Source organism: Vombatus ursinus, unplaced genomic scaffold, assembly GCF_900497805.2.
Source record: "Vombatus ursinus unplaced genomic scaffold, bare-nosed wombat genome assembly UNPS02014841.1, whole genome shotgun sequence".
In the NCBI taxonomy this organism is placed as follows: Eukaryota; Metazoa; Chordata; class Mammalia; order Diprotodontia; family Vombatidae; genus Vombatus; species Vombatus ursinus.
The window spans coordinates 5,916,614-5,942,948 of NW_020954619.1; the positions used below are offsets into that span (position 1 = coordinate 5,916,614).

The 26,335-nt window shown below is 36.4% G+C and overlaps 1 protein-coding gene across 1 annotated transcript in view; it reads right to left on the reverse strand.

Moving 5' to 3' along the window:
• DTD1 (D-tyrosyl-tRNA deacylase 1) overlaps positions 1-26,335 on the reverse strand; it is a 233,718-nt gene that overhangs the window by 154,637 nt on the left and 52,746 nt on the right. Inside the window, exon 4 of the mRNA XM_027840346.1 lies at positions 22,076-22,176. Within this exon, the coding sequence (XP_027696147.1) occupies positions 22,076-22,176 (101 nt within the window). The remainder of the gene's footprint in view (positions 1-22,075; positions 22,177-26,335) is intronic.

Consider the following 26,335-nt stretch of genomic DNA (forward strand, 5'->3'; position numbering starts at 1 on the left):
CATTCTCTTGATACCTCTAATTTGCTTAAAGAGATTTCCTGTCTTTCCCATTCTATTGTTTTCTTCTAGTTCTCTGCATTGCTCATTTAAATTTTATCTCTCTCTGATATTCTCTGGAATTCTGCATTCAGTTGGCTATTATCTTTCCCCTTCTCCTTTACCTTTCACTTTTCTTCTTTCCTCAGCGATCTGTAATGCCTCATCAGACAGCCATTTTGCTTTCTTGCTCCTCTTTCTCTCTGGAATGTTTTTCGCTGTTGCTTCCTGCACAATATTGCAAACCTCTGTCCATAGTTCCTCAGGCACTCTACCAGATCTAATCCCTTAAATCTATTCATCACTGTCACTTCATATTCATAAGGGATGTTATTTAGGTCATACCATATGGTCTGATGGTTTCCCCTACTTTCTTCAATCTAAGTCTGAATTTTGCAATAAGTCCTTAATGATCTTATCCACAGTCAGCTCCAGGCCTTATTTTAACTGACTGTACAAAGCTTCTCCACCTATGGCTACAAAGTATATAATCAATCTGATTTCTATATTGACCATCTGGTGACAACCATGTGCAGAGTAGCCTTTTAGGTTGTTGAAAAAGAGTGTTTGCTATGATCAGCAAGTTATCTTGACAAAACTCTTTAGTCTCTGCTCGGCTCCACTTTGTACTTCAAGGCCAAACTTGCCTGTTATTCCAATTATCTTCTAATTTCCTACTTTAGTATTCAAATCCCCTATGCTGAATGCAACATCTTTTTTTTAATGTTATTTCTGGAAGATGTTTCAGGTCTTCATAGAAGTCAGCAACTTTGGCCTTCTCAGCATCAGGGGTTGGAGCACAGACTTGTATTATTGTGAAGCCGAATGGTTTGCTTTGGATTTGAACAGATATGATTCTGTCATTTTTGAGATTATACTTTTATTGACTATGAGGGCTACTCCATTTCTTCTGCCCATAGCAGTACATGTAACGATCACCTGTATTAAATTCACCCATTCCCATCCATTTAAGTTTAGTAACAACCAAGATGTTGATGTTTAACCCCTCTATCTCTTGTGTGACCACATCAGCTTACCCTGATTCATACATACTACATTCCAAGCTCCTTTGCAATGCTGATCTTTACAGCACCAGGCTTTCATTTCGTCACCAGATGTGTCTGCAGCTAACATTCCTCTTGGCTTTGGCCCAGTTGCTCCATTCTTTCTGGAGCTACTTGAAGTTGCCCTCTGCTCTTCCCCAGTAATGTGTTGGAAACCTTCTGACCTGAAAGTCTCATCTTCTGGGGTCAAATCTTTTATCATGTTAGGACAGTCCATGAGGTTTTCTTGGCAAAGATACTGGAATCACTTGCCATTTCCTTCTCCAGTGGTTCTCCTTTTGCCAGAACTCTCCACCATGACCTGTCCATCTTGAGTAGCCCTAAACAGCATAGCTCACTGTCCCGCTGAACTACGCAAGCCCCTCCACTTCACAAGGTAGTGATACAAGAGGGGCATCATCTCTTACCTATACTATTGCAATAGTCTCCCAATTGGGTCTCCATGCTCTAAGTCCCTACCCTCTCCAATTCATCCTATACATAGCTGTCAAAGTGATATTCCTAAAGTAGAGGTCCAACCGTGTCATTTCACTACTCAAGAAGCTTTAGTAACTCCCTATTGCCTCTGTGACAAAATATAACTTTCTCTGTTTGAGATTAAAGAACTTATAATTTTGCTCCAAACAATCTTTCAAAGATGTAGAAGTCACAGATTTAGAGTTAATAATGACCTTGAAAGCCATCTATCTCATTTTTACACATGAGGAAACTGAGGCCCAAAGAAGCTAAAAGAAGCCCAAGGCCATGACAGGAAACATCAGTTTAGAATATAAATTGACTTGTTAAATCATAAGAAGACTTGATGGTGAAAGATGAGAAAAGCAGCTAGAATAAACAAAGTGTACACAGAGGAGGCTCATGCTTAAAGTAGCACAATTTTGAGGGTACAGAGGGTATTATCAAGTTATCTGAAGGATAGGAAGATACCAAAGGCATAGACTTTATTACTATCCAAAAAGGTGATTGAAAAAAACATCAATAACTCTATACGCTAATATAAGAACTAGCAGGGCATAATGGATAGAGAAATGGCCTCAAAGTCAGGAAGATCTGGATTTAAGATCTGCCTCTGACTCATTCTTCCCGTGTGACCCTGGACAAGTCATTTAACTTCTTAGTTTTCTAGGTAACTCTAAGACCATAAATTACTGAAATTTTTCAAAGCTGCATTGGTAAGAGGAGTTTCCTCATCTATAACTTCCCTCTCTCAATGAAATCATAGGTCCTATCCCTATCCTATCTATATAAACTTTTATTAAAGGAATAATCTACACACAGAGAGAGAAAGAGATCATCATTGATAGAGGAATTACAAAGGAACAGATATGTTTCTGTTATCAATATTGCAGGGCAGACCTCAGCTTTACCATCAAGCAGTTAGGTCAGTGAGCTAAATCTTTGACTGTTAAGGATTTTCCTGAGGGCTATGAACTATTGTGTTTATTAACAACTGATAGCTAGGTCCCAATTAATGTGAATAATGAATTCTACAAACTGGTGCCATTGTTTGAATTTGTATTGCATATTCCATTGAGCTGGAACCAATTACCATATTTTACACAATTATGGCTTCAAATAGTGCAAATTCAAATACGCAAAATCATTTCACAGGATTCATTATTCATCCTAATTGGGATCTAGCTATAAACTTCATTAAAAAAGCAGAGAAAGGGATCATATAGACCTGAAAATCATTCTACTATCCCAGAGTAAAAGTGAGATAAATATTATGCTCAATTTAAATTTTGTCCATTTCCAGCTAAACCTTGGCTTTTACATAGTTGAAGCAAAAATCAAGATACGGGGAAAATCTTAGGTAAAAGAAGCCAGTGTAATATCATTGTGCCTATTACTAGACAGGCACTGAGAAGAGAAACTAGAGGGAAAACATTTAGAACTTCCTTTAGTCCGTGAAAAGATGAGTATCACCAAAAGCTTCAGTCTGAGGCTTCTGTTCACAGATGCCTACAGACCTGATGACCCACCTCAACAGAGTTGGCCTCTCTAGACAGAGAACATCTCTGTTCCAGTTCAGCTCTCTTTTCAGTGTCTCCTTTCAAATGTTGCCCCCGTACCAAAGGACACTGAACGTTCCTAAAGCTAAATTCCTTAAGTCCTGGTAAAGCCTGGAGACAGGTCAAATAATGTAGTTCCCTCTCCTTCATTTCAGTCTGCCCTCCCACAGACTACATCCCTTTAAAACAGGGGTTTTCAACCTTTGGCAGTCTGGTGAAACCTATAGACCACTTCTCAGAATAATGTTTTTAAATGCATAGCACTTCAAAGGAAACCAATTATATTGAAATACAGTTATCAGAATATATTTTTTTTAAAAACAAACTCAGACATCGCATTAAAAATCCCTGCTTTAAAAGTCCTTGGACATGACTCAAATCAATCTATCGGTTCAAAAATCACAATGGTCCAAACTGCTCTCTGGGCTGAGAAAGAATGCTTTTCCTTCTGAATTATAAATAATAAGATGCTTGTTAGCCCTAAAATCTGTAATACATATATAAAATATTTGTAAAGCTTAAAGTCAATCAATCAATAAACATTTATTAAGTGTTAACTATGTGCCAGACACTGTGCTAAGTGCTAGGGATATAAAAAAATAGGCAAAAGACAATCCTTGTCCCCTGTCACAATCTAACGGCAAGCTATATAAATGTAATAAACTTAATTATAATAAAATACTATGTAAATGTCAAGTGTTATCATTTTTTGCATATTACAGATGAGAAAACTGAAGCTCAGAGAAATGAAGTTATTTTGCCCAATGTCATCACATATGCCACTAAATGGCAGAGACAGGACTCAAACTCAGGCCTTCTAAGTGGAAGTCCATTTTCTTTATACTAGACTCTGACAAAAACAAAGACTATTTGTAATTCTTTCAGATTTATTACTTTAACCTCTGCTGCTTCTTTATCTTTCTCCTCATTATTTTAAGACCTAGTAAGAGAGAAAAAATAAATGGAGAAACCAAAAATAGGAGTCAGTATATCTCCTGGTATTTTATTGTCTGGTCAGCTCCTGATTATATAACAGCCCTGTTTTTTAAATCAGGCTGATTTTCCCAGGACTCCCTCTTAAGTTGAAGATTTTTGAAGAGAATTTTAGCTTTTTAAAGACATTGTAATATCATTTGATGAATTGATGGGTGAAAATCTAACTTTGGGGAAATATAAGTAGAAATCATTTTAAGAATCTATTGAATGGGACTTTGTATTTATACAAAAAAGAACTCTATTGCAGGAGTTGAGTAAAAAATAGAAGGAAGGGACAAATGATGAATATAACATTTGTACCCAAAAACATTTATATCTAAATATTAAACAGCAAAATTGCCAAGTTGTAAGCTTAGTTTAAAACAATGCTTATTAGGAGTGTCTGTGAATATGGAGACTGATGAGAAACCAAGACAAACTTTTCCTAGTGGAATATAAAGTGGGTAAATGGGTAACATTAAACTTCAATAAATCCATAGGGGATAAAAGGAAGATATATTCTTGATTTTTAGTGAAATTCATGCATTAATTATCCCTACATGCTGATGGTTTCATGATGACCTCATAATGACTTTGAAAATAGGTAATAGGATTTTGCTTTGGTGATTCTGTTAAACAACACTGCTTCTCTGTGAATACTGGTACACTGCTTTGAGGATTTCATATGGGCAGCATGACCCTGAATGGAAAAGAGAAGAGAAAAATGGAAATTATAAGGCCACAAACTTAGATCTTTCTGCTAAATAAAAATCAGGCTCCCGGGCTCTACTTATAGGATTATAAATAGAAAAAGAAATTGATGTCACATGGAAAATACTGTAGACATATTTGAATCAATAATATTTTGTATTTCAGACTGACAAAAATAAAATAAAATAGGTAAACAAGTCAGACATTTATTAGGGAGATTAAATGCTTCTGATTTCTTACCAAAAGACAGAGAAAAAAACTGAACATCTAAATTGAGGACAAAAACAGCAGCTAGAGAAATTATTACAATGCCTCTTGGGCACACAGCTTCTTTTCTATTATTTACATTCCACAAATTGTATAGACATTGAACTCTTAGAAACATACTTTTCCTAAAATATTTTATTTTTACTTTTCTGGCATGGGTTAATTGATAGATGGCTTCTTGTACTCAAATTTCAAAAGTCTACAGACAGCAATAGCTATAGTAACATCTACAAACTAAACTCATTTGAGAAATGTATTCCTTGTCTTTTTTCTTTTAAAAAGTTTCACGCAAATTTAGGAAAAGATGCAAGATAAATGACATTGGCATGCACCATTTCATGTATGGCCAACCCCTGGCAGATGTTTCTCTACCCATTCCACCTCCTTCTTTAAAATAATCTGTGTCTTGATCAAATCTAATTGACTTTCCTGAATCTCTACCTTTCTTGACTGACACAGCTTTTGAAACTTTTGAGCCCCCTCCCTCCTAGAGTCCCTCTCTCCCTCAGCTTCATTGCCCTATGTGTTCCTGCTTCCATGACCCTATGTTCTCCTCCTCCCCAAAACCCTTTTTTTGGGGGAGGTGGGAAGTATTTGTGTCACCAGAACTTATCACAGGTGCCTGGTACTTAGAAAATGCTTAGCTAATGTTCACTGACTGACTGATTCTCAGTCTCCTTTGCTTGATCAACATCCATGTTCCACCAAAGTTCTGTACTGAGCCTTCTTCACTTACAGCAAGAATTCTTAACCTAGGGTCAGTGAACTTTTGGGTTGTTTTAATATTTTGATAACTTTAATTCAATACAACTGGTTTCTCTGTCATCCTAGGTAATTTATTTTATGCATTTAAAACATGATTCTGAGAAGAGGTCCATAGGCTTCACCAGACTGGCAGAAGGTTCCATGATCCAGAAAAGGTTCAGAAGCTCTGCCTCATATGATCAGATTTAGAGTCAGAAGACACCTCAGAGGTTATGAGGCTCAGAGTGATGAGATAACTTGCCCAAGGTCAGATAGTTATTAAGTATTTGGCATAGCATCCAAGCACAGGTGGTCCTGATTCCAAGCCCAGTACTCTTACACCACCATCTCTCTTTGACCTCATAAACTCCCATAGGTTCAATGCTCACCTCTATGCAGACGACTCCCAAAGATAAACATAAACATACACACACAGCCATGTCTCCAGTAACTCCAATTGCACAGCATTAATTGTCTATTGGATCTCTCCACCTGAATGTTTCATCAGCATCTTAAAACATAATATGCCCAAAAGAGATAATTATCTTCTCCCTAAAATCCATCTTTCCTTCAAATTTCTCTATTTCTGCTGAGGATGACAGCATCCTCCCAGGCACTCAGGTTCACAACCTCAGAATCACCTTCAACTTTTCACTCTTTCCCACACATACCCCTATAGCTAATATTTGCCATATTTTGTCAATTCTATTTCCAAACCAGTTCTTATATCCACCCTCTTCTCTCCACTCTCATGGCTGACACTGTATTTCAGGGTCAGCTGCTCTTTCCAAGACAAATGCCTTCTCAAAAGTCTCCCTATTTCTCTTCCATCCAATCCATCTTCCTAAAGCTCCCAGTCACCAAGGCTCACAACCTAGATAACATTCTCGACTCCCTGGTCTCTCTCTCACCTCTATATAAAAATCTGTTGCCAAGTGTTGATCCAATGGAGCCTCCAAAATTCAAAATTAATAAGAAAATTCCTTCAAAACACCTCTGGATCATTCTCCCTTCCCTCCTCTGACATCACCCTGCTACAGGTTCTCATCACCTCGCTTCTGGTCATTGGCTTCCCTGCCTCACATCTCTCTCCACTCCAATGCAACCTCCAATCTACCAAATAGATCTTCCTAAAGCACAGTTCCAACCACATCACCCCACCCCCCATCCCCATAGTATCTCCTTTTAACCACGAGGATCAAATGTAAAATTCTCTGTTTAGCTTTTAAAACTCTTTTCTACCTTCCTAATATACATTCTACTCCCCTCCATGAACTCAATGATCCAGTGACACTGGCCTCCTTGCTGTTCCTTATACAACAATATATGTTCCTTATAAATACCTAAAATGTTCTCCTTCCTCATCTGATCCATGATTTCTCTGTCTTCCTTCAAATCTCTACTAAAATCTTACCTTCTCCTAGAAGGCTTTCCTAATCTCCTTAATAATAGTGCCCTCCTTTTGGGAATACCTCCAATTTACTCTGTTTACATCTTGTTTCTAAATTGTGGTATGCATATTGTTTCCCAAATAAGAATAAGAGGTCTTTGAGGGCAGAGATGTGTTTTTGCCTTAGTGTGTATTCCTAGCACTTAGCACATTACCTGACACCCAGTAAGAGCTTAACAATGCTTATTAGCTGACAACAAATCTGAGGATGTCACAACCATAATCCCACCCCACCCTCTCAATGAGCTACAGTGACTTTCTATTACCTATATATATAAAGTTCCCTGTTTGGCATTTAAAATCCTTCATACTATACTCTGGGCCCAATTCATGACCCCCAATTTCTCCAGTGTTCTTACATTTTCCTCTGCTCCGCTCATCTCAGAGACTCTGAATAGAATATCCCCCACACCTAGAATGTTCTGCCCCCTAACCTCTGCCCCCTAGTTTCTCTGGCTTCTTTCAAAACTCAATTCAAAAAATGCCTGCTGCAGGAGACCTTTCCCAGTCCTCCTAGATGCTAATCAATACTTTCCCCTTTCCCCTTCTGCCATCCACCTTCTCAATATCTCGTTCCTTAAATGTTGTCTCCCCATCAGACTATAAGCAGGGATATATCTGGCCTGCCTTTCTATCTCTAGCACCTAGCACAGTGCCTGACACATAGAGGCAGCTAGAGTGCTAAAATAAAATGGATAGAGTGCTAGGACCGAAGTCAGGAAGACCAGAGTTCAAATCCTCTCTTACTAGCTGTGTGACTTTGGCTTGCTAGCTATATTAACCTCTGTCTCAGTTTTTTCAACTATAAAATAGGGATAATAAGAGTACCTACTTCACTGAGCTGCTGTGAGGATCAAATGAGATAACATATACAAAGCATTTAGCACAGTGCCCGGCACATAGCAGGCACTTAATAAATGCTTACTGACTAAGTGACTTACTACTGCCTTCTAAGATCCTCAAAGCATTACTGTGTGCCTGTTCTCTGTACCCTGCAAATCCTTAAGCACTGTCATCTAACCTACTGGTACAACCTAAAAGCCTCTTGGCCCTGCCATGCACCTTGCCACTAAGCCTGTAGGAGCTCTGGGCCTTTCCATCCAAGTCAAAGCTTAATTCTAAAGATTGTCTCCTCCAGTCAGTTTTACTTTTTCTATTTGTATCCCTAGCACTTAGAAAAGTACACACAATAAACACTTAATAAAACCTTTTTCATTCATTTTAATTTATTCAAAGTTGCAAAGAGGGAAATTTAGTTTTGCTGTCAAGAAAAACTTTGTAACACCTAGGAGCACGGTGGTAGAATGAAAACTACATCAACTCTGGAGTCAAAGGACCTGGGTTCAAGTTCTAGCTCTAACAGTACCTGTGTAATCCTAGGGCATTCACTTAACACTCCTGGACTTCAACTGTACAATGAAGAAATTTAAAGAGATGGCCTATGAGGTCCCTTTCTCTCAGTCTATGATGCTATGACCATAATTATAGATACCCAACAGTGGAATGGCCTGCCTTGGGAAGCAAAAGATTACTTCTCAAGGAACTTCAAGTTAAGACCTGATGATTATATATTGGAAAGGGGATTTTTATGCAGGCATTGATTGGACTATATTTCTTCTGAAGTCTGTGATTCTCATTTGTTATTAGCCAATGCTTCATGCAATCAGGCCACTCTTCCTTACATGTGCATGAGTAGCGGTAGGCTGTCCTCAAAAATCAGTTAGATAGATAGATTAATAAATACATAATTCTGTCAGAATATTTTTATGAGTCTGCTGAAAATGTGATGGTACTGGAGAGCAAGATGAAAAATCCCAATTCAAAACATCTGCATAACCCTTGAATCAATAAAACTAAACAACTGGCCACATCAAGTACTAAAATCATATTAGAAAGTTTTTGCACAAACAAAGCTAATGAAACTAAGATTAGAAGGACGGTAGAAAATTGGGAAAGAATTTTTACAACCAGTCTCTCTGATAAGGGCCTCATTTCTAAAATATATAGAGAATTAAGTCAAATCTATAAGAATACAAATCATTCCCCAATTGATAATTGGTCAAAGGATATGAACAGGCAGTTCTCGGATGAAGAAATTAAAGCCATCTATAGTCATATAAAAAAATGCTCTAAATCACTATTGAATAGAGAAATGCAAATCAAAACAACTCTGAGGTACCACATCACACCTATCAGATTGGTCAACATGACAAAACAGGAAAATGATAAATGTTGGAGAAGATGTGGGAAAATTGGAACACTAGTGCATTGGTGGTGGAGTTGTGAAATGATCTAACCATTTTGGAGAGCAATGTGGAACTATACCCAAAGTGCTATAAAAATGTGCATACCCTTTGACCCAGCAATAGCACTTCTAGGGTTATATCCCAAAGAGATCACACAAATGGGAAAAGGACACACATGTACAAAAATATTCATAGCAGCTCTTTTTGTGATGGCAAAGAATTGGAAATTGAGAGGATGCCCATCAATTAGGGAATGGCTGAGCAAGTTGTGGTATATGAATGTAATGGAATACTACTGCGCTATAAGAAATGATGAACAGGCTGACTTCAGAAAAACCTGGAAAGACTTGTATGGTCTGATGCTAAGTGAAGTATGCAGAACCAAGAAAACAATGTACACAATAACAGCCACATTGTGCAATGACTAATATTGCTACACTTAACCCCTTCCAGCAATACAAGGATCTAAGACATCTCCGAAGGCCTCATGATGGAAAATGCTATCCACATCCAAAGAAAGAACTATGGAAGTTGAATTACTATTTTTTTTCTCTTCTGTTGAGTTTTGTTTCCTGTTTCTGGTGGTTCCTCCTATTGGTTCTAATTTTTACTTATATCACTAATATGAAAATATGTTTAATAGGAATGTATATGTATGGCCTATATCAGATTGTGTGCCATCTTGGGGAGAGTGGTGGGGAGGAAGGAGGAGAAAAATTTTAAACTCAAAAGCATATGGAAGTGATTGTTGATAAATCAAAATAAATTAATAAAAAAAATTTTTTTAAATCATATTAAAAAAAAAAACTTTACCAAGCTTTCCATGAAAGAAAAATGCTACCACTAGTCTTTTTCTGGTCAAGGAAATAATGTCAAGAATTTAAAACAAACTCCAGCCCCCACACCTCATCTCCTCCTGCCCCCCCGCAAGAAAAATCCCACCCCATCTTAGATGCTAAATGAACACTCTATTGCTTTGAAGTGAAGGAAAGTTTAAAATGTGACAGGCATTTTGTTTGATGCAACAATTCAGGTTGGAAACTAAAAATATTCCCCAGGCAAGAATCTCAAATTGTATCTAAAATAGACTTTTATATAAGCAAATATCTTACAATTAAAGGGCAAAGAAGAAGCAGCAGCATAGTATTAATTTATCAATAGTAATTCCTAAAGTAGGGATTAAATTCTTTTGAGTTTTTTGCAGTTTCAATAACATAGGCTATTCATTGAATTAGTAAAGTGAAAAAACAATAGATAGCACGGGAACCCAGCAAGAGTCCTCATTAAAGAAACAGTGTGCTAACTTTAGACAACCACATAAATAGAAACAAATTAAAATTCTTGCATATAAGTTGGTTCCTTTAGAGTCACCTCCTCATCAACTCTGAAAACCCCTACCAATCTTTCAGAACATTTAAATTTCAACATAAAAGATATTCACTGGCTAAAACCATTGTACTAGCTATCATCTCTCTTTAGAATGTGTCACAGTTCAAAAGCCCAAGAAGGAACTATTAATTCTTCATTCCATTTTAAGACCAGGAGTCACAGGACCTACTTATGCCATCTGCAAGGCAGGACACAGTATTTAAGGAAGTGGTAGCCCATTTAAATAGTAACACTTACAGCTGAGAAATGCTATTTAAAATAAATAAATAAATAAATAAAGCAAAACCAAGCTCATCATCCACTTCTGGTCCACTTGATAAATCAGAAAGAAGTCTGAATTCAAGAGGTCTGGCCTGATCTAAGAATGCTATATATACAGCTGATCTAGATTTCAACAGAGCATTTGATAAAAGGATCTCATTGAATGCCTGGGAGAATGATGGGCAGCTAGGTGGCACAACTGGAAAGAGTAGCAGGCCTAGAGTCAGGAAGACCTGGCCATACAAATCTGGCCTCAGATACTTATTAGCTGTGTGACCCTGGGCAAGTCACTTGATCTTTGCTTCAGTTTCCTCATCTGTACAATGGGGGTAATAATAGCATTTTCCTCACAGAGTTGTTGTAAGGATAAAATGAGATAACACAGGGACTGGTACATAGCAAGCACTAAATAAATGTTAGTTTTCATCATTATCATCATCATCATTATTAGATAAATAGGAATAAATGGCATACTTTGGCTCAAGAAATCAATTTCATAAGATAAGGGTGACACAGTAGATAACCTGAAAAGGACCTGGGAGCAATAGTGAACTTTAAGCTTGATATAAGTCAACAGTCAAAAAAGCTAATAGAATCTTCTGCATTAAAAGAGGCATAGCCTCTTTTTGTGGTGGCAAAAAACTGGAAATTGAGGGAATGCCCATCAATTGAGGAATGGCTGAACAAGTTGTGGTATACGATTGTGATAGAATATTACTGTGCTATAAGAAATGATGAGCATGATGTGCATATCCTTTGACCCAGCAATAGCACTTCTAGGTCTGTATCCCAAAGAGATCATAAAAATGGGAAAAGAACCCACATATACAAAAATATTTATAGCTGCATTTTTTGTGGTGGCAAAGAATTGGAAATTGAGGGGATGGCCATCAATTGAAGAATGGCAGAACAAATTGTGGTAAATGAATGTAATGGAATACTATTGTGCTATAAGAAATGATGAGGGGGCAGCTAGGTTGCGCAGTGGATAGAGCACCAGCCCCGAAGTCAGCAGGACCTGAGTTCAAATCCGGCCTCAGACCAAACACATGACACTTACTAGCTGTGTGACCCTGGGCAAGTCACTTAACCCCAACTGCCTTTAAAAAAATAAAAAAGACCAAAAAAAAAGAAATGATGAGCAGGCTGACTTCAGAAAAAGCTGGAAAGACTTGTATGGTCTGATGCTGAGTGAAGTGAGCAGAACCAGGAGAACGTTGTACACAGTAACAGCCATGTTGTGCAATGATTGACTTTGATAGACTTAGCTCTTCTTAGCAATGCAAGGATCTAAGACATCTCCAAAAGTCTCATAATGGAAAATGCTATCCACATCCAAAGAAATAACTACAGAGTTTGAATGCAGATCGAAGCATACTATTTGCTCTTTTTCTTTCTTGTTTTGTTTTGTTTCTTCTTTCTTGTGGTTCCTCCTGTTGGTTCTAATTCTTCTTTACAACATGACTAATGTGAAAATATATTTAATAGGAATGTATATGTACAGCCTATATCAGATTGCATGCCATCTTGGGGAGGAGAGGGAGAAACTTCAAAACTCAAAAGCTTATGGAAGTGATTGTTGAAAACTAAAAATTAATGAATTAATTAAAAAGAAAAAGAAAAAAAGAAGAGCAGGAGGGATGAGCAGGGGGACTTCAGAAAAATCTGGAAAGACTTGCACGAACTACTGAGTGAAGTGAAGGAGAACACTGCAGACAGTAACAGCAACATTGTGTGATGACCAACTCTGTTTTAGACTTAGCTCTTCTCAGCAATACAATTTCCAAAAGACTCATGATGGAAAATACTGTCCACATTCAGAGAAAGAACTATGGAGTCTGAATGCAGATCAATGCATGCTTTTCTCTCTTTTTTTTTTGTTTCTTCTTTCTCATGATTTTTCCTTTTTGTTCTGATTTTTCTTTCACAACATGACTAATGTGGAAATATGTTTAATATGATCATACATGTATAGCCTATATTAGACTGCATGCTATATGGGGGAGAGGAGAGTAGAAAGGGAGGGAATTCAGAACTCAAAAACTTATAAAAGCCAATGTTGAAAACTAAAAATAATTTTTTTTAAATAAAGGGGGGGCAACTAGGTGGCGCAGTGGATAGAGCACCGGCCCTGGAGTCAGGAAGACCTGAGTTCAAATCTGGCCTCAGACACTTGACACTTACTAGTTGTGTGGCCCTGGGCAAGTCACTTAACCCCATTGCCTAGCCGGGAAAAAAATAAAAGTAAAAGAGGCATAGCCTCCAGGAATAAGAAGTGATAATCTCACTATGCAACATCTAGTCATATCACATAAAAATATAGTATTCAGTCTTCAGCACCATATACTAGGAAAAAACTCAGCTTACAGTGCCTCCTAAAGAGAATAATAAGGATGATGAAAAGAATGCAGAACATGAACCACATATATAATATGAAAGAACAGGGGATGTTTACCTGAAGAAAATATGAGGGGGATGGGAGAAAGCAGATATGAGAACAGTACTGAAGTAGTTAGAGGACCATCACATGGAAGAAAAATTAGACTTATTCTGCTTGGTCCCAGTTAAGAGAAATAAGAGCAATCTGTGAAAACTGCAAAAGTCAATGTCACCCTAATGGAAAGAAAACCTAAAAATTAAAGCTGTCCAAAAATGGAACAGCCTGCATAAAGTGGTAGTAGGCTGCCCTTCACTGGTGTCTTTTAGTCCTTGTTAGGGATGTTTTAAGATGAATTGTTGGTGAAGGATGAGTGGACATGGTGTTCTCTGAGGTCCTTTCTAACCCATGGGTTGTGTGATTCATCATCCACAGGAAATCTTCCCTTTGGACTCTTCTAAAAAGTATTATCTCCATGCCAGTGGCAAAAATCTTTACTGAGCAAACAGTTTCCTCTTTTATGCCTCACTTTGACATGGATCATCAGAGAAAGCTTGGAAAAAAATTATCTCTGTGGTTACATAAAGGAATGTTGCAAAAATCTTAATATATGCACAGAAAACATCTTGTTGAAAGAGGTCTTTAGGAGCAGCTAGGTAGCACAGTGGATACAGCACTGGCCCTGGAGTCAGGAAGTCCTGAGTTCAAATCTGGCCTCAGACACATAACACTCACTAGCTGTGTGACCCTGGGCAAGTCACTTAACCCCAATTGCCTCACCAAAAAAAAAAAAAAAAACAGGGCGTTAAAACTACTATTCTCTAGAGTCAAATGCTTTTAAGTATATTAAACACAATGGAATATTTTATTCTCTATACTCTATAACTGTAAAGATGTAACCTGCATTAGAAAAATCACTGAAAACCTTGTCAGTTCTCTTATCATATCTTCATCAATCACCAAGCATCTATGACATGTTTAGGAAGGATGTGGCAGGTGCCAGGCTGAGTTGTACCTTTTAATCATCACATAACCTGCACCAAGTCCAATGCCCTTGCATGGAAGCACTTCTTGTTTACTGAAATGAAATGATAAAGATCATTCTCACAATGATTTTATAGAAATTATAACAGCTAATATACACACACATATAATGCTTTAGGCTTGGTGGCATTATTATCTCCTTTTTATAGATGAAGAAACTGAAAAAGAGATTAAGTGATTTGGCAACGGTTGGGGAGTTGTTAAGTGTTGGAGCCAGATCTTCCTAATGCCAAGTCCAGCAGTTTATCCACTGCATAACAAGGATAGGCACCACTGGTTACTAGTGCCCTCTCTATCATTTTATGTGGTAACATTATCATCTGTAATTTTTCCTAGTAATTCAATATATTCCAATCTTCCAGAAATCTTGAAAATCAGTCCCTCAATGCTTTCAAAATTCTGTCACCTCCAGCACTGATGAGTAAATGTACAACTACATGCAGAAAAACCTATGTAATTCGATAATAAATTTAAGATAATTTAAAGTTCAAAGCTACCATATCACTACTTTTCAGCTAATTAAATTCCTGTTATTCTTTAATAAAAATACTGGATAATATAAATCCAAAAACAGGAGTTTATATTTGATCCTGGAGTTAACAGAGAGCTACTGGAGTTTTGCTGAGTGTGAAAATTGTTGGGGGGGAAGAGAGTAAAGTGGCACACAGTTTGACACACTCAGATTGGTCCTAAAAACAAAGAAGAGATTAACAAAACTGAAAGGAAAAAAAACTCTACTGAATTCACAAGTAAAAGTTAGTCTTTTGAGAAAGTAAACAAGTAAAACAAATAACTATTAACTAGCCTAAAAGAGAGAAACCAAATTGCCAGTATCGACAATGAAAAAGAAGAATTCATAACAAATGAATGGAGGAAATTAGCAGAAAATATTTTGCCCAATTATATGCCAACAAAACCGGCAACAAATATTATATGGGTGAATATTAACAAACATATAAAATATCTTGATTCACAGAAGAGACAATTCAACAACTGAACAAACCATAAATGAACAAGCCAAAAATAAAAATACCTGGGACTAGATGGACTTAGAACTGGAGTATATTAAACATTCAAAGAACAATTAAATCCAAAATTTCATATACTATTTGTAAAAATAAGAATACAGAAAAGTCTACAAAATTTCTTCTATGATATATGATATGATACAGTATTGATACCTAAAACCTAAAAGTAGAAACAAAACAAAGAAACAAAACTACCGACCACTATCTACATTGACAATAACTTCTAAAAAACCTGGAAAACAGTTGGATAGGAATTAGGTTTAGACCAATATCTTATACCATATACCACAATAATCTCAAAATGAATAGCAACCCAGAAACTAAAGGTCACACCATAAAAGAATTAGGAAAAAAAATAATATGAAGCACCTTTCACAATGATAGCTATGGGGACAGTTCTTACTCAAACAAGGTTAGAGGCAATCACAAAAGATAACATACATTTTGTCACATAGAAATTTCTTTAAAGTTGTTTTACATGTATTTTTATGTCAAAAATTAAAAAGGCAAATGGAATTCCTCTATCACTCACCATTACTGAGCAACATATTAAATGAAAAATTTTTGTACGAATAAAATCAATCTAGCTAGGTAATTGAAATGTTAATTGTCACAGGAGTACAAAGAATATTTGTATAGATAATGGTCTATTATCCAAGATATATAGGAAATTTACATAAGGCTAAGAGTCATTCCTCAAAGGATAAGTGGTTAAAGGATACAAACAATTCTCAAAATGGGAATCACAAACTATTAACAACTATATCCAAGATTGCTCCAAATCACTAATAATAAGAGAAAATGAGAATTCTGAGTTTGAAAATAATTACAAAATAAGGTAATGACCAATATTCAAAGGGCAGCAGGCAGACAGCCACAATACTCCACAGTAAGAGAAATGCAAATCAAAACAACCCTAAGGTTTCACTTCTAACTAAGCAAATTGGCAAAGATGACAAAAGATGGGAATACTCAAATTTGGAAACGTGTAATAACAGGTACACTGGTGTATTATTGGTGATCTGTGAATCAGTACAACAATTTTAGATAGAAATTTGAAATTGTGCAAATAAAGTAACTAAAACCTAGAGATTCCATTATGGGGCTTACACTCTGTCAAAATATTTGGGAGACACCATGCTTCCCAGAGTTAAGGCCCAGCAAGCAGGCTGTGCCCTGAGCTTAGCATAACAATCCTTTGCACTCTCGATGATCTCACCCTCTGGCAAAGTGCATTGCTTTGACCAAGCATCAGGTATTCACTGCCCTCTTGTTTCCCAGGGACCTGAGAGCTATCCATCACCTTGTTTGACTTGCTCACAATCCCTGTTTCTTATAACAGCTAAGTGAACCAAACCAAGTACTGTACCCAACTTGGAGGCTATTCCCACAGGAACCAGAAATACCTGCATTGTCTATGCATAAGCCTGCCAAGGCAAAGTGCTACTCAAGACTTAAGAATGATGTCCACTTACGTTTATAAGCATTGCCTGTACCTCAGCATGGTAAGCCCTCCTCAGAACGGAGGCGGCTTCCTTGCAAGTTGTTTTCCTCACTCTGAAATAAATTATGCCACTACTTTGTGTCCTGACACACTTGCTTCTAGTCTGCTCTGTTCAGCTCCAGCCATTCTCAGACTAGAGACTGGTTCAGTCTGGACTACATTCAAAATTCTACTCATAATAAAAAAATTCCCCCTACATACCAAAACATTAGAACAACGTATTTCATGATCACAAAGAATTGGAAACAAATTAGATATCCATCATTTGGGGACTGGTTAAACAAATTACATGAATGAAATGGAATATTACTATTCTATAAGAAATGATGAATATGGAAATATATGTAATAATTTACATCAATTGATGCAGAGTGAAGTAAGCAGAACCAAGAAAACAATATATATAATAACTACAACATTGTAAACAAAAAGAACCCCACACACACTCCAAAAAAAAAATTAAATGTTGCAAAATTATAAAAAACAAGCATGCCTCCTTTGGAGAGGTTGAAGGCCTACAAGCGTTGGACATTGCATATATTTTCAGAGTTTTTTCTTTTTGATTGGTAGCTGATTTTTTTCCTCTTCTTTTTCTTTTTTTGTCTTTAAAAAAATGTTATTTGTCATACAGGAGGCTCTTTGGGAACAGGAAAGGAGGAAGGCTACTGGGGAAACTTATGGCGATGAAAAAAAGAAAAGCCACAAATAAAAACTCATTTTTTAAAAAAAGATAGGCATAGAAATATACTACTGTTAGAATTGTTCATTGGTTCAATGATTCTGGAAAGTAATTTTTTATTGTTTTTTTTAAAAATGGCAAAAAAAAAATCCATGCCCTTTTGACCAAACATCTCACACAGTAAGATGAAAGACAGAAAAAAAAACCTATCTCAAATAAATAAAAATGTTCACAGAAACACTAGTAGTAGTAAAGAACTAGAAACAAAGACTATAACTCTGTGATATAGCACTCTGATTAGTGAACATTAACCTTATCTCAAACAGTCTACTAAGTACATATCAACAAAGAGATCAAAGGAAGAGGGAAAGGACCCATATACACACAAATATCTTCTCCTTACTTTTAGCCCTCTTTTTTAAAATTTATTTTTATCTTCCTGAACTGCCTTTTACTTTAGCCTTGGAAACTGCTTTTACTGGGGGATATATGAAAAAACTTTAATTAAATGATTATCTATGTGAATTATTGGACTCTGAGTGATCTCTTGCAGGGCTTCTTAAACTTTTTCCTCTTGTGATCCCTTCAGCACTCCTTAAAATGTGGGTTGAAATCCCATATGGGGTTGCATTCTATTGAAACAGATGTAAAATCCCAGCTGGGATGGGAACAGAGACATAAGTTTTTGGACATGATCAATGAATAAATTTATTCTTTTGCTCAGTTACTAGTTACAAAGAAAGGTTTGCTGTTTTTTTACTTTTTTTTAATTTGGAGGGTTGAAAGAGGATGGAGAAACTAGGGATATTGATGACAAAAGAAAAGACGGTCATTGTAGCATTTTCTAAAAGTGAGAGAAATTATTATTTCTCTCATATTAATAATCAATTATAGAATTAAAACCAGAACTTTTTCAGAAGCCTGTAGGCTGATCAATCTCAGAGGGGTATTGTTGATAGATGAGATTACCCAAATTCCTGGAGTACATACCTTTGATGGAGAGGAGGCCCCACCCAACTAGAGAGCCTTACAAAAAATTTAATCTAAAGTGAATTCCAGCCCACTGTGCTCCACTCAGGGAGGTCTGAGCAGAAGTAGATCCCCTTTAATCTATATTGTCCTAAGTGGAGGTAGTCTGAATAAGAGATAAGTCTCTTTGTCCAAGACTGAGTGATAAGAATCAGGTGCCCAGCCCTTCATTGGAATAAATTGACCTTTCATTATAATATTCATTCTTCTCATTAATTGTTAACCAATCAGAGATTGCCACCCTCAGGAATACCCACTCTTCCACAGGTATATAAGAGTTGAGTGGGTTCCATGAGGGGTCTTTTGGCATTCAGTGTCAATGACCCCTTTTATTAATTATTACTAGCATGATTAATAAAATGATTACCCAGAAATTACGTCTCTCAAACTTTTTATATACCACAAAAGAAAACACAGAAGAGAATTGAAGGAGATTCACAAGGACACACAGAGAAGCAAGATGGCTTTAAAACTGCTGCATTAGCAAATTGTTCATAATAAAGATATATGGTTTCACAAATTCTCTTTTTTGGTTCTGTATAAGTGAAAATACTCATCTTTTGATGATGATTGTTAATTTTAGAATAAAAAATTTTAAAGATAAATACAAAAATAATACTAAATAAAATACACTAAATAAATAGAATAAATATTTATATTTGTTGATTAATATTTACATAAATTTAATAATTATATAAATATAAATAAATAACAAAAAAATGCAAAAACAATACTAAGACAAAAAATAAAAAAAAATTCAGGCCTACATCTTTTGAAAAGCCCCAAAAGAAATTATAGGAGCTGGCTTTTTACCCTTCATGACAAAACCCAGAATCACAGAATAAAGAAAGTTAGAAAGTATCTCAGTGGCCAGATAGTCCAAAACATAAATAAAAGGAATCTTTACTATAACATAATCATAAACCAACAAGTAGTTGTCTAACTTTGTGCCTAAAGACCTCCAGGCAGGGGAAACCCACCACTACTGCAGGAAGCCACTTTGGGACAGTTCTAATTAGGAAGTTCTTTTTTTTCCTAACATTTTCCTTTGTGAAAAAATGGAATCCCAGAGATTAACCTCAGTATTGCATGGCTTCACAACAAGCCAATCCTACTACTACCACATAGGAACAAAACAGGAATTTTTCACACTAGTCACCACTATAAGTTATAAAACTAAACAAAATAGATTCATACAAGTTTCAAGTTTTAGGAGAGTTCATTAATTCAATTTTCATTGGTAATACTCCAAAATAATACAAAGGTAATCACAAATTTGACTGGTAGGAGACTTCAGTAGAAACTTCTAAGCTTTTTTTTTAAATGTTAACCAAAAGACATGACTCCACAAGCCATGAATAGTGACTTGATTTATTACAATTAAAGCAGGTTCCTGCTTTGCCCCAAGGAGTTAACAGGGCTCCCGAGAATCAAGAAAAGAAGATTCTTTTCATTTTTTTATTCTGGTGAAAATCTGAATATGCAAAAGATATATTGTCCTCTTTTCATTATTTCAGGAAAAACTGTTTGAAAGAAATACATTCACTTACTCAGCAAATGTTATTTTGCATTCCTTTTTTAATATGCAACAGGAAACAGAATAATAACTCAAGTTAAAAAATAAGAAAACAAATTAGGCCCAGCCTAGAAGCAAGAAGAAAGGAAAATTAAAGGATTACAAGTGAATTCAGAATTAATCTGTCCAATTCTATAAGGAAGTAAGTATATTATTCCCTTTCCTATGATTTCATCATTATAATTTAGTCTGAAAGAGCTGCCTAAGGCTCATAAAAGTTGTGTCTTCCTCATGGCCACATAGCAAGGAAGCATTAGAGATGAGAACCTCAGGTCCTCTCTTCTGGATTCTAAGACCAGCACTGCATCCAGTACACCACACTGTCTTTCATTTAACCCAATTTTTTTTAACAGACACCTAGATGTACTGGGGGGTAGGGGTAGAAAGGTTCATATCTGGGACAGGAATAATAATGACACATCCTTATATTTGTTAAGTATCTTATAGCCTTCTGAAGTACTTTCACATATAGCATATCAGTTTCTAAAAGTTGAGACAAATTAAAAAAAAAAAGAAAATGCCTTTGAAATAAGTATTCTTTAATAATAATAATTACTAAAGATATTTCATGGGATCAAGGGCACTTCTACTGGGAAAAAGCACTGCTCTTCATTGTCTTTCTTCGAATTAAAGGCTCTGATAACCAAATGTTTATTATAGAAAAAAGAAGAAAGAATATGTGAAAGAATCTTACAGTTTGAAATTACCATAACACATATGAGTGGAAACAGTAATTCAGCAAACATTTTTTGACCACCTATTCTACCCAGCACAGACATTCACCAATAAATGTGTTTTGAGCTGAGGGGAAAGAACACTTGAAACACCAGTTCTAATTCGAAATCTTTCAACAATTCTGCCTGGTCAGCAGTATTTCTCTGTGCCCTTCTATCTTTACAAAAAGAATTCCCCAAAAGAATTCAGATACCTCAGCACACATTAATTTTAAACAATACTTTACTCCCAAGATCAGGAAGAATTTTAAGGAAATTGTCTATTCTACTCAAAAAAGAATAAAAAGGAAAGAAAGGGAACTTCTCTTTGTCTTCTCTACCTGCTTATCTACCTCAAAAGCTATCAAAATAATCTATTAATGTTTTTAAAAGGGCTTTCAGTTTCTAAGAGAAAAGTAGAGATTGTCTTTGGTTTCTCTTCCCTTTTTTCATGAAACACATAGTCATCAGCAAATCCAGGGCAGATATTTCTTGTGAAATCATGAACTAGGGAAAACCCTCAAATGCCACATTCCCACTGTCCCTGGGACATAATCTATTTGAGGATAACATACTCTGGCTCTCTAAACTGTAAACACAAGAAGAGCAGGGGATGCAGTGTTACTCGACTGCCCCCCAGTGTCCCAGGAGCTCTACAGCACTCTGCTGGGGAACAAAAATTCACACTAATAAATAAGGTCAGAACTACCATCTTCCAGGAGCATGCCCTGATTCAGCTACAAGGAACACAATCCAAAAGGGGAACCACTGGGAAAAAATACCTTGCTTATAAAGACAGCATGTAAGAAAGTGATTAAGATTCTTAGTAAGAAAGATATTATATAAAATAAAGAATAGTCACACATAATGATTTGAAGAAGCCTACATGAGTAAAGGCAGTAATGTATAGTTAAGAACTAAACAAGCATTCTTCTTTCTCCAGAATGTGAGCAGGTAGAAGGTTTACCTGCTTGGGATCTGCAGCGGCAGCCACTGGGGACTCCAGTTCTATAGTCACAGGCCCATCATTCTGAATATGTACTTGCATGTAGGCTCCAAACTTGCCATCTGAAACATCAATTAGGCACATTAGAAGAAATGAAGATACTGAAACAACTACCAAAGAACCTCATTTAAGAAGCATTAAAACAACTATTTGGTTCTGGGCATTTAAGAATATCGATAAGCTACAAAGTATCCAGAGGAGGGCAACCAAAATGGTGAAAGTCTAAGTCCTACAAGGCTCTGCTGAAGAATCTGGGCGTGTTGTAGCTGGAAAAGACTTAAAGAAGACAAGAGAGCTGCCTTCAAGTATTTCAAGGGCTATCAAGTGGAGGAAGGACACAACTTGTTCTCTTTCACCTTAGGGAGAACTAGGAATTATAGGTAAAAGTTGCAAAGAGGCCAATTTAAGCACATCAGGGAAAATTTCCTAACAAGAAAAGTGCCTTCCAAAAGTGGAACAGGATACTTCAAGAAACAGTGGTTTCCCCTCCTTAGAAGTCTTCAAGCATAAACTGTATAACCACCTGTCAGGTAGGTTGTAGTGAGGATTCCTTTCATAAATGAATTAGACTAATTGAGTTGATGAGGTTCATTCCAACTCACAAATTCTCTGATACTGTGACAAGGTAACCCTGGCTGGGAAGGTACCAGCATCTGAAGAGACCAGAAACAGCTTCAAACAGAAGGTGGCACTTTATTAGAGTTTTGAAGTTAACAAGGGATTCTAAAAGACAGAGGGGAGAAAGAAATGCTTCCAGATTGGGGGACAGTCAGGATAAAAGTGACAAGATAAAAGAAGGCATGCCGTAGGTGAGGAACAGCAAGATGGCAAGTTTGTCTGGACATCAGTTTCCTGTGTTACTTTGTCACCACAATACTGTAATCTAGGGAATGGTGAAAGGTTGTTAGTGACTTAATCATCAGATAAATACTGATATCTGAATGCCTGAGACAACAATGCCTCTCTCAGCCTGGGCAACAGGTTACCTATGCCATGTACCAGTTTTAATAACAGTTCTAACTGCTCCTGTCAGCCTCATTCCTTTCAGTTCACCCTTTCCTCCTAACCAGCAGAGACAGAATATGAAAAGTAGCAAGCTCTTCACAGGCCCAAGTCAGAACCACTACATAAGTTAAATCTTACCAAAAACATTAAAAAGATCACTGGCACAGGAGTCAAAAGACATAGGTTCAAGTTCCACTGCCGACACTTAATACCCATGTGACTAAGGGGTTTCCTCACATGTAAAATTAGTGAGCTTTGCACTAGGTGCTCTCTAAGGTCCCTTCCAGGTCATTCACTTATTCTATGATCCTAAATTCTTAAAACATCTATACCTTTGGTATTTCTTGGCAAAAAATAAGTTTCAGCCATTGGCATACAGAATAAACTCTGTTCACACTTAGATGGGGTTACACTAGTAATTTTTTTAATAATGGCAACTTTATGACTTTTTAGTTTTAAACTGTCATTCAAATAAATACAAGAGCTTCATTTTTATCCTTGTCAGATTTACTGGGAAGGCATCAGCTGGAAAGGAAATCATGTATTTAATTGCCAGCTAAGATTAGGGCTATAATTAGTAACAAATTTCAAACATTGTTCTTTTCAGGGGAACAAAATACAGGCTCCAAGGTAAAGGTATTATTTCCAACCTTGTCTATTTCCAGTATTCAAAATCACATGGCATTTGTTTTTTTTCCTTTTTTTTCCAGCTAAGAATAGAAATAATAAGAGTTTACACCTTTTGTTTTAAAAGGCCTCAGAAGTTCTTGAAGTGCCACTTCCAAAACGATCAAAGCATTGAACACATTATAAAAATTTTATGTGTAAAATATAGCCATAAAATGTTCGTAGATCCTAGAGAGCAATGGTCTAGGAACTAATGACCGTCTACCCAATCAGTTAAAAAAAAGTTTGAGTAAGCACAGAAGCATATTTGCTTATTTATAAATTACATAATATACTATGGAACTCATACACATTATAAAACTTATACAGAAAAAGAAGTTAAGGAAGGACATTATAAATATGAATTAAAACATGTCCTAAAGTCAATAGGGAGCTACTAGCATTTAATAAGTGGAAGACTAATATGGTCAGATCCGAGTCTTAGGAAAATCATTTTGACAGCTGTATAGAAATTAGATTGAAAAAAAGGAGAGATGTGACAAAGAATAATCTTGCCAAGTCTGTATTTCATGTAGGTGCTGAGCATAGAGTAGTTGTCTTGATTGGTGGGTGAAGCGAATTTAAGTGAGGCAGAATTGCACAAAGATATCAGCCTCACTCTCTTCCAGTCATCAAGTCCAGTGGCAAGAAAAAAGTCAAGATGACTGGCAGAGTAGTTGTTCTTTCTGACAGTGAGGAGACTCTTCTGCAAATGCTAGGCTTGAGTCCTGAGTTATGTTGAAATAATTTTTTTTTTAATTTTAAAAGAAGTTGTTAATTCCCCCTTCTTGGTGGTCTTTCAAGTAGAGGTGGGATAAACACTTTCATCTCACACAACTTTCCATCTGCAGCTCTGCTGGTTTCAACTCCACAGACAAAATAGGTACCCGCTGGTTCCACCTGCCACCTTTACAGCTTCCATTTGTCTGCTGTCTTTCCCCATTAGATTTTAAGTTTCTTGAGGGCAGAAATTGTCTTTCTTATTTGTATCCCCAGTGTTTAGCACAGGGCCTGGCTCATAATTGGTGCTTAATAAATGTTAACTGAATTATTGAATTGAATTTTCAGATATATTACAGTGAGGATTTTTTTTAGGAATGTGACAGACCGAGATGGTCACTTACATCCCTTTTAACTTCAAATTTTGTGATTTTGTGTTGAGTTTGTTATATAATTAAAAAAAATTTTTAAAAACCTCTACCAAAAGGGGATTGTGTGGCTTCATATGGTCTTTTCCTTTCGTATTTGGAAATATTCATATTTATTTGTATTTGTCAAGTTCGTATAACAAGAACTAAAAATTAATAATTATTCAAAAGAAGACACATTCATTTCTAAGTTCTCTTCAGAGAGAAGTCCCTAGAGGAAGTGAAAAACTCCAGGAAAAAGACACTTCTGGACAGCTCTAATTGTTAGGAAGTTTCTTTCCTGACATCAAGCCTAAATTAGCCTCTTTACAACTTCCACTCATTGCTTCCAGTTTTGTCTTCTGGAGACAAAGAAAAACAAGTCTAATTTCTTCCTCCATATGACAGCCCTTCAAATATTTGAAGACAGCTATCATGTCTCCCAAGTCTTCACTTCTTCAGACTAAACATACCCAGTTCTATCAACCTAATATGGCATGTAATCAATATCCTTCATCCTTCTGCTTGTCCTCTGGACACACCCCAGTGTATCAATGTCTTTCTTAGGTCATGGTGCCCAGAAAGATGAACACAGATGAAGTCTGACAGGGCAGACAGAATACAGTGAAGGTTATTCCTTCCAATTTCTAGAATAATATTCCTTTTATGCAGCCCAAGATCATACTAGTTTTTTTGACTATCAAATCACACTGCTGACTCATACTGAGCTTGCAGTACACTCAAACACCCAGATCCTTCTCAAACTACTAAGAATGTCTCCGTCATTTTATAGCTGTAAAGTTGGTATTTTTATCCAAGTACAAGACTTTAGATTTATAAGGTGAATTTCACTTTATTAAATTAAGCCCAATGCTCCACCCAGTAATCCTTTTAGATACTGACTTTGTCATCTAGTGTACTGTCTCTCCCAGCTACGTCATTTGCAAATTTGATAAGCATGTCACCCATGTCTTCAGTCAGTGATAAAAATGTTAAACAGCACAAGACCATGCACAGATCCCTGAAATTCTACACTGCAGACCTGCCCTACAGACATCAAACCATGGGTTCAGCTATCCCACCAATCCTGATAATATTTGATAATATTTGAGATACTTTATCAAACCTTTTGCTAAAATCGAGGTAAACTATATAAACAGCATTTCTCCTCAACTAATAAGAAGAAGAGCTAACATTTATATAGTGCTTACTACGAGCCAGACACTATGCTAAATTCTTTACAAATATTATCTCATTTGATCCTCGAAACAATCCTGGAGATATTATCATCCCCATTTTACAGATGAGGACACTGAGGTAAAAAGAGCTAATTGACTTGCCCAGGGTCAAAACAGCTAGAAAGCACCCAGGGATGGATTTGAAGTCAGATCTTCCTAACTCCAGGCCTTGTACTCTCTACCCA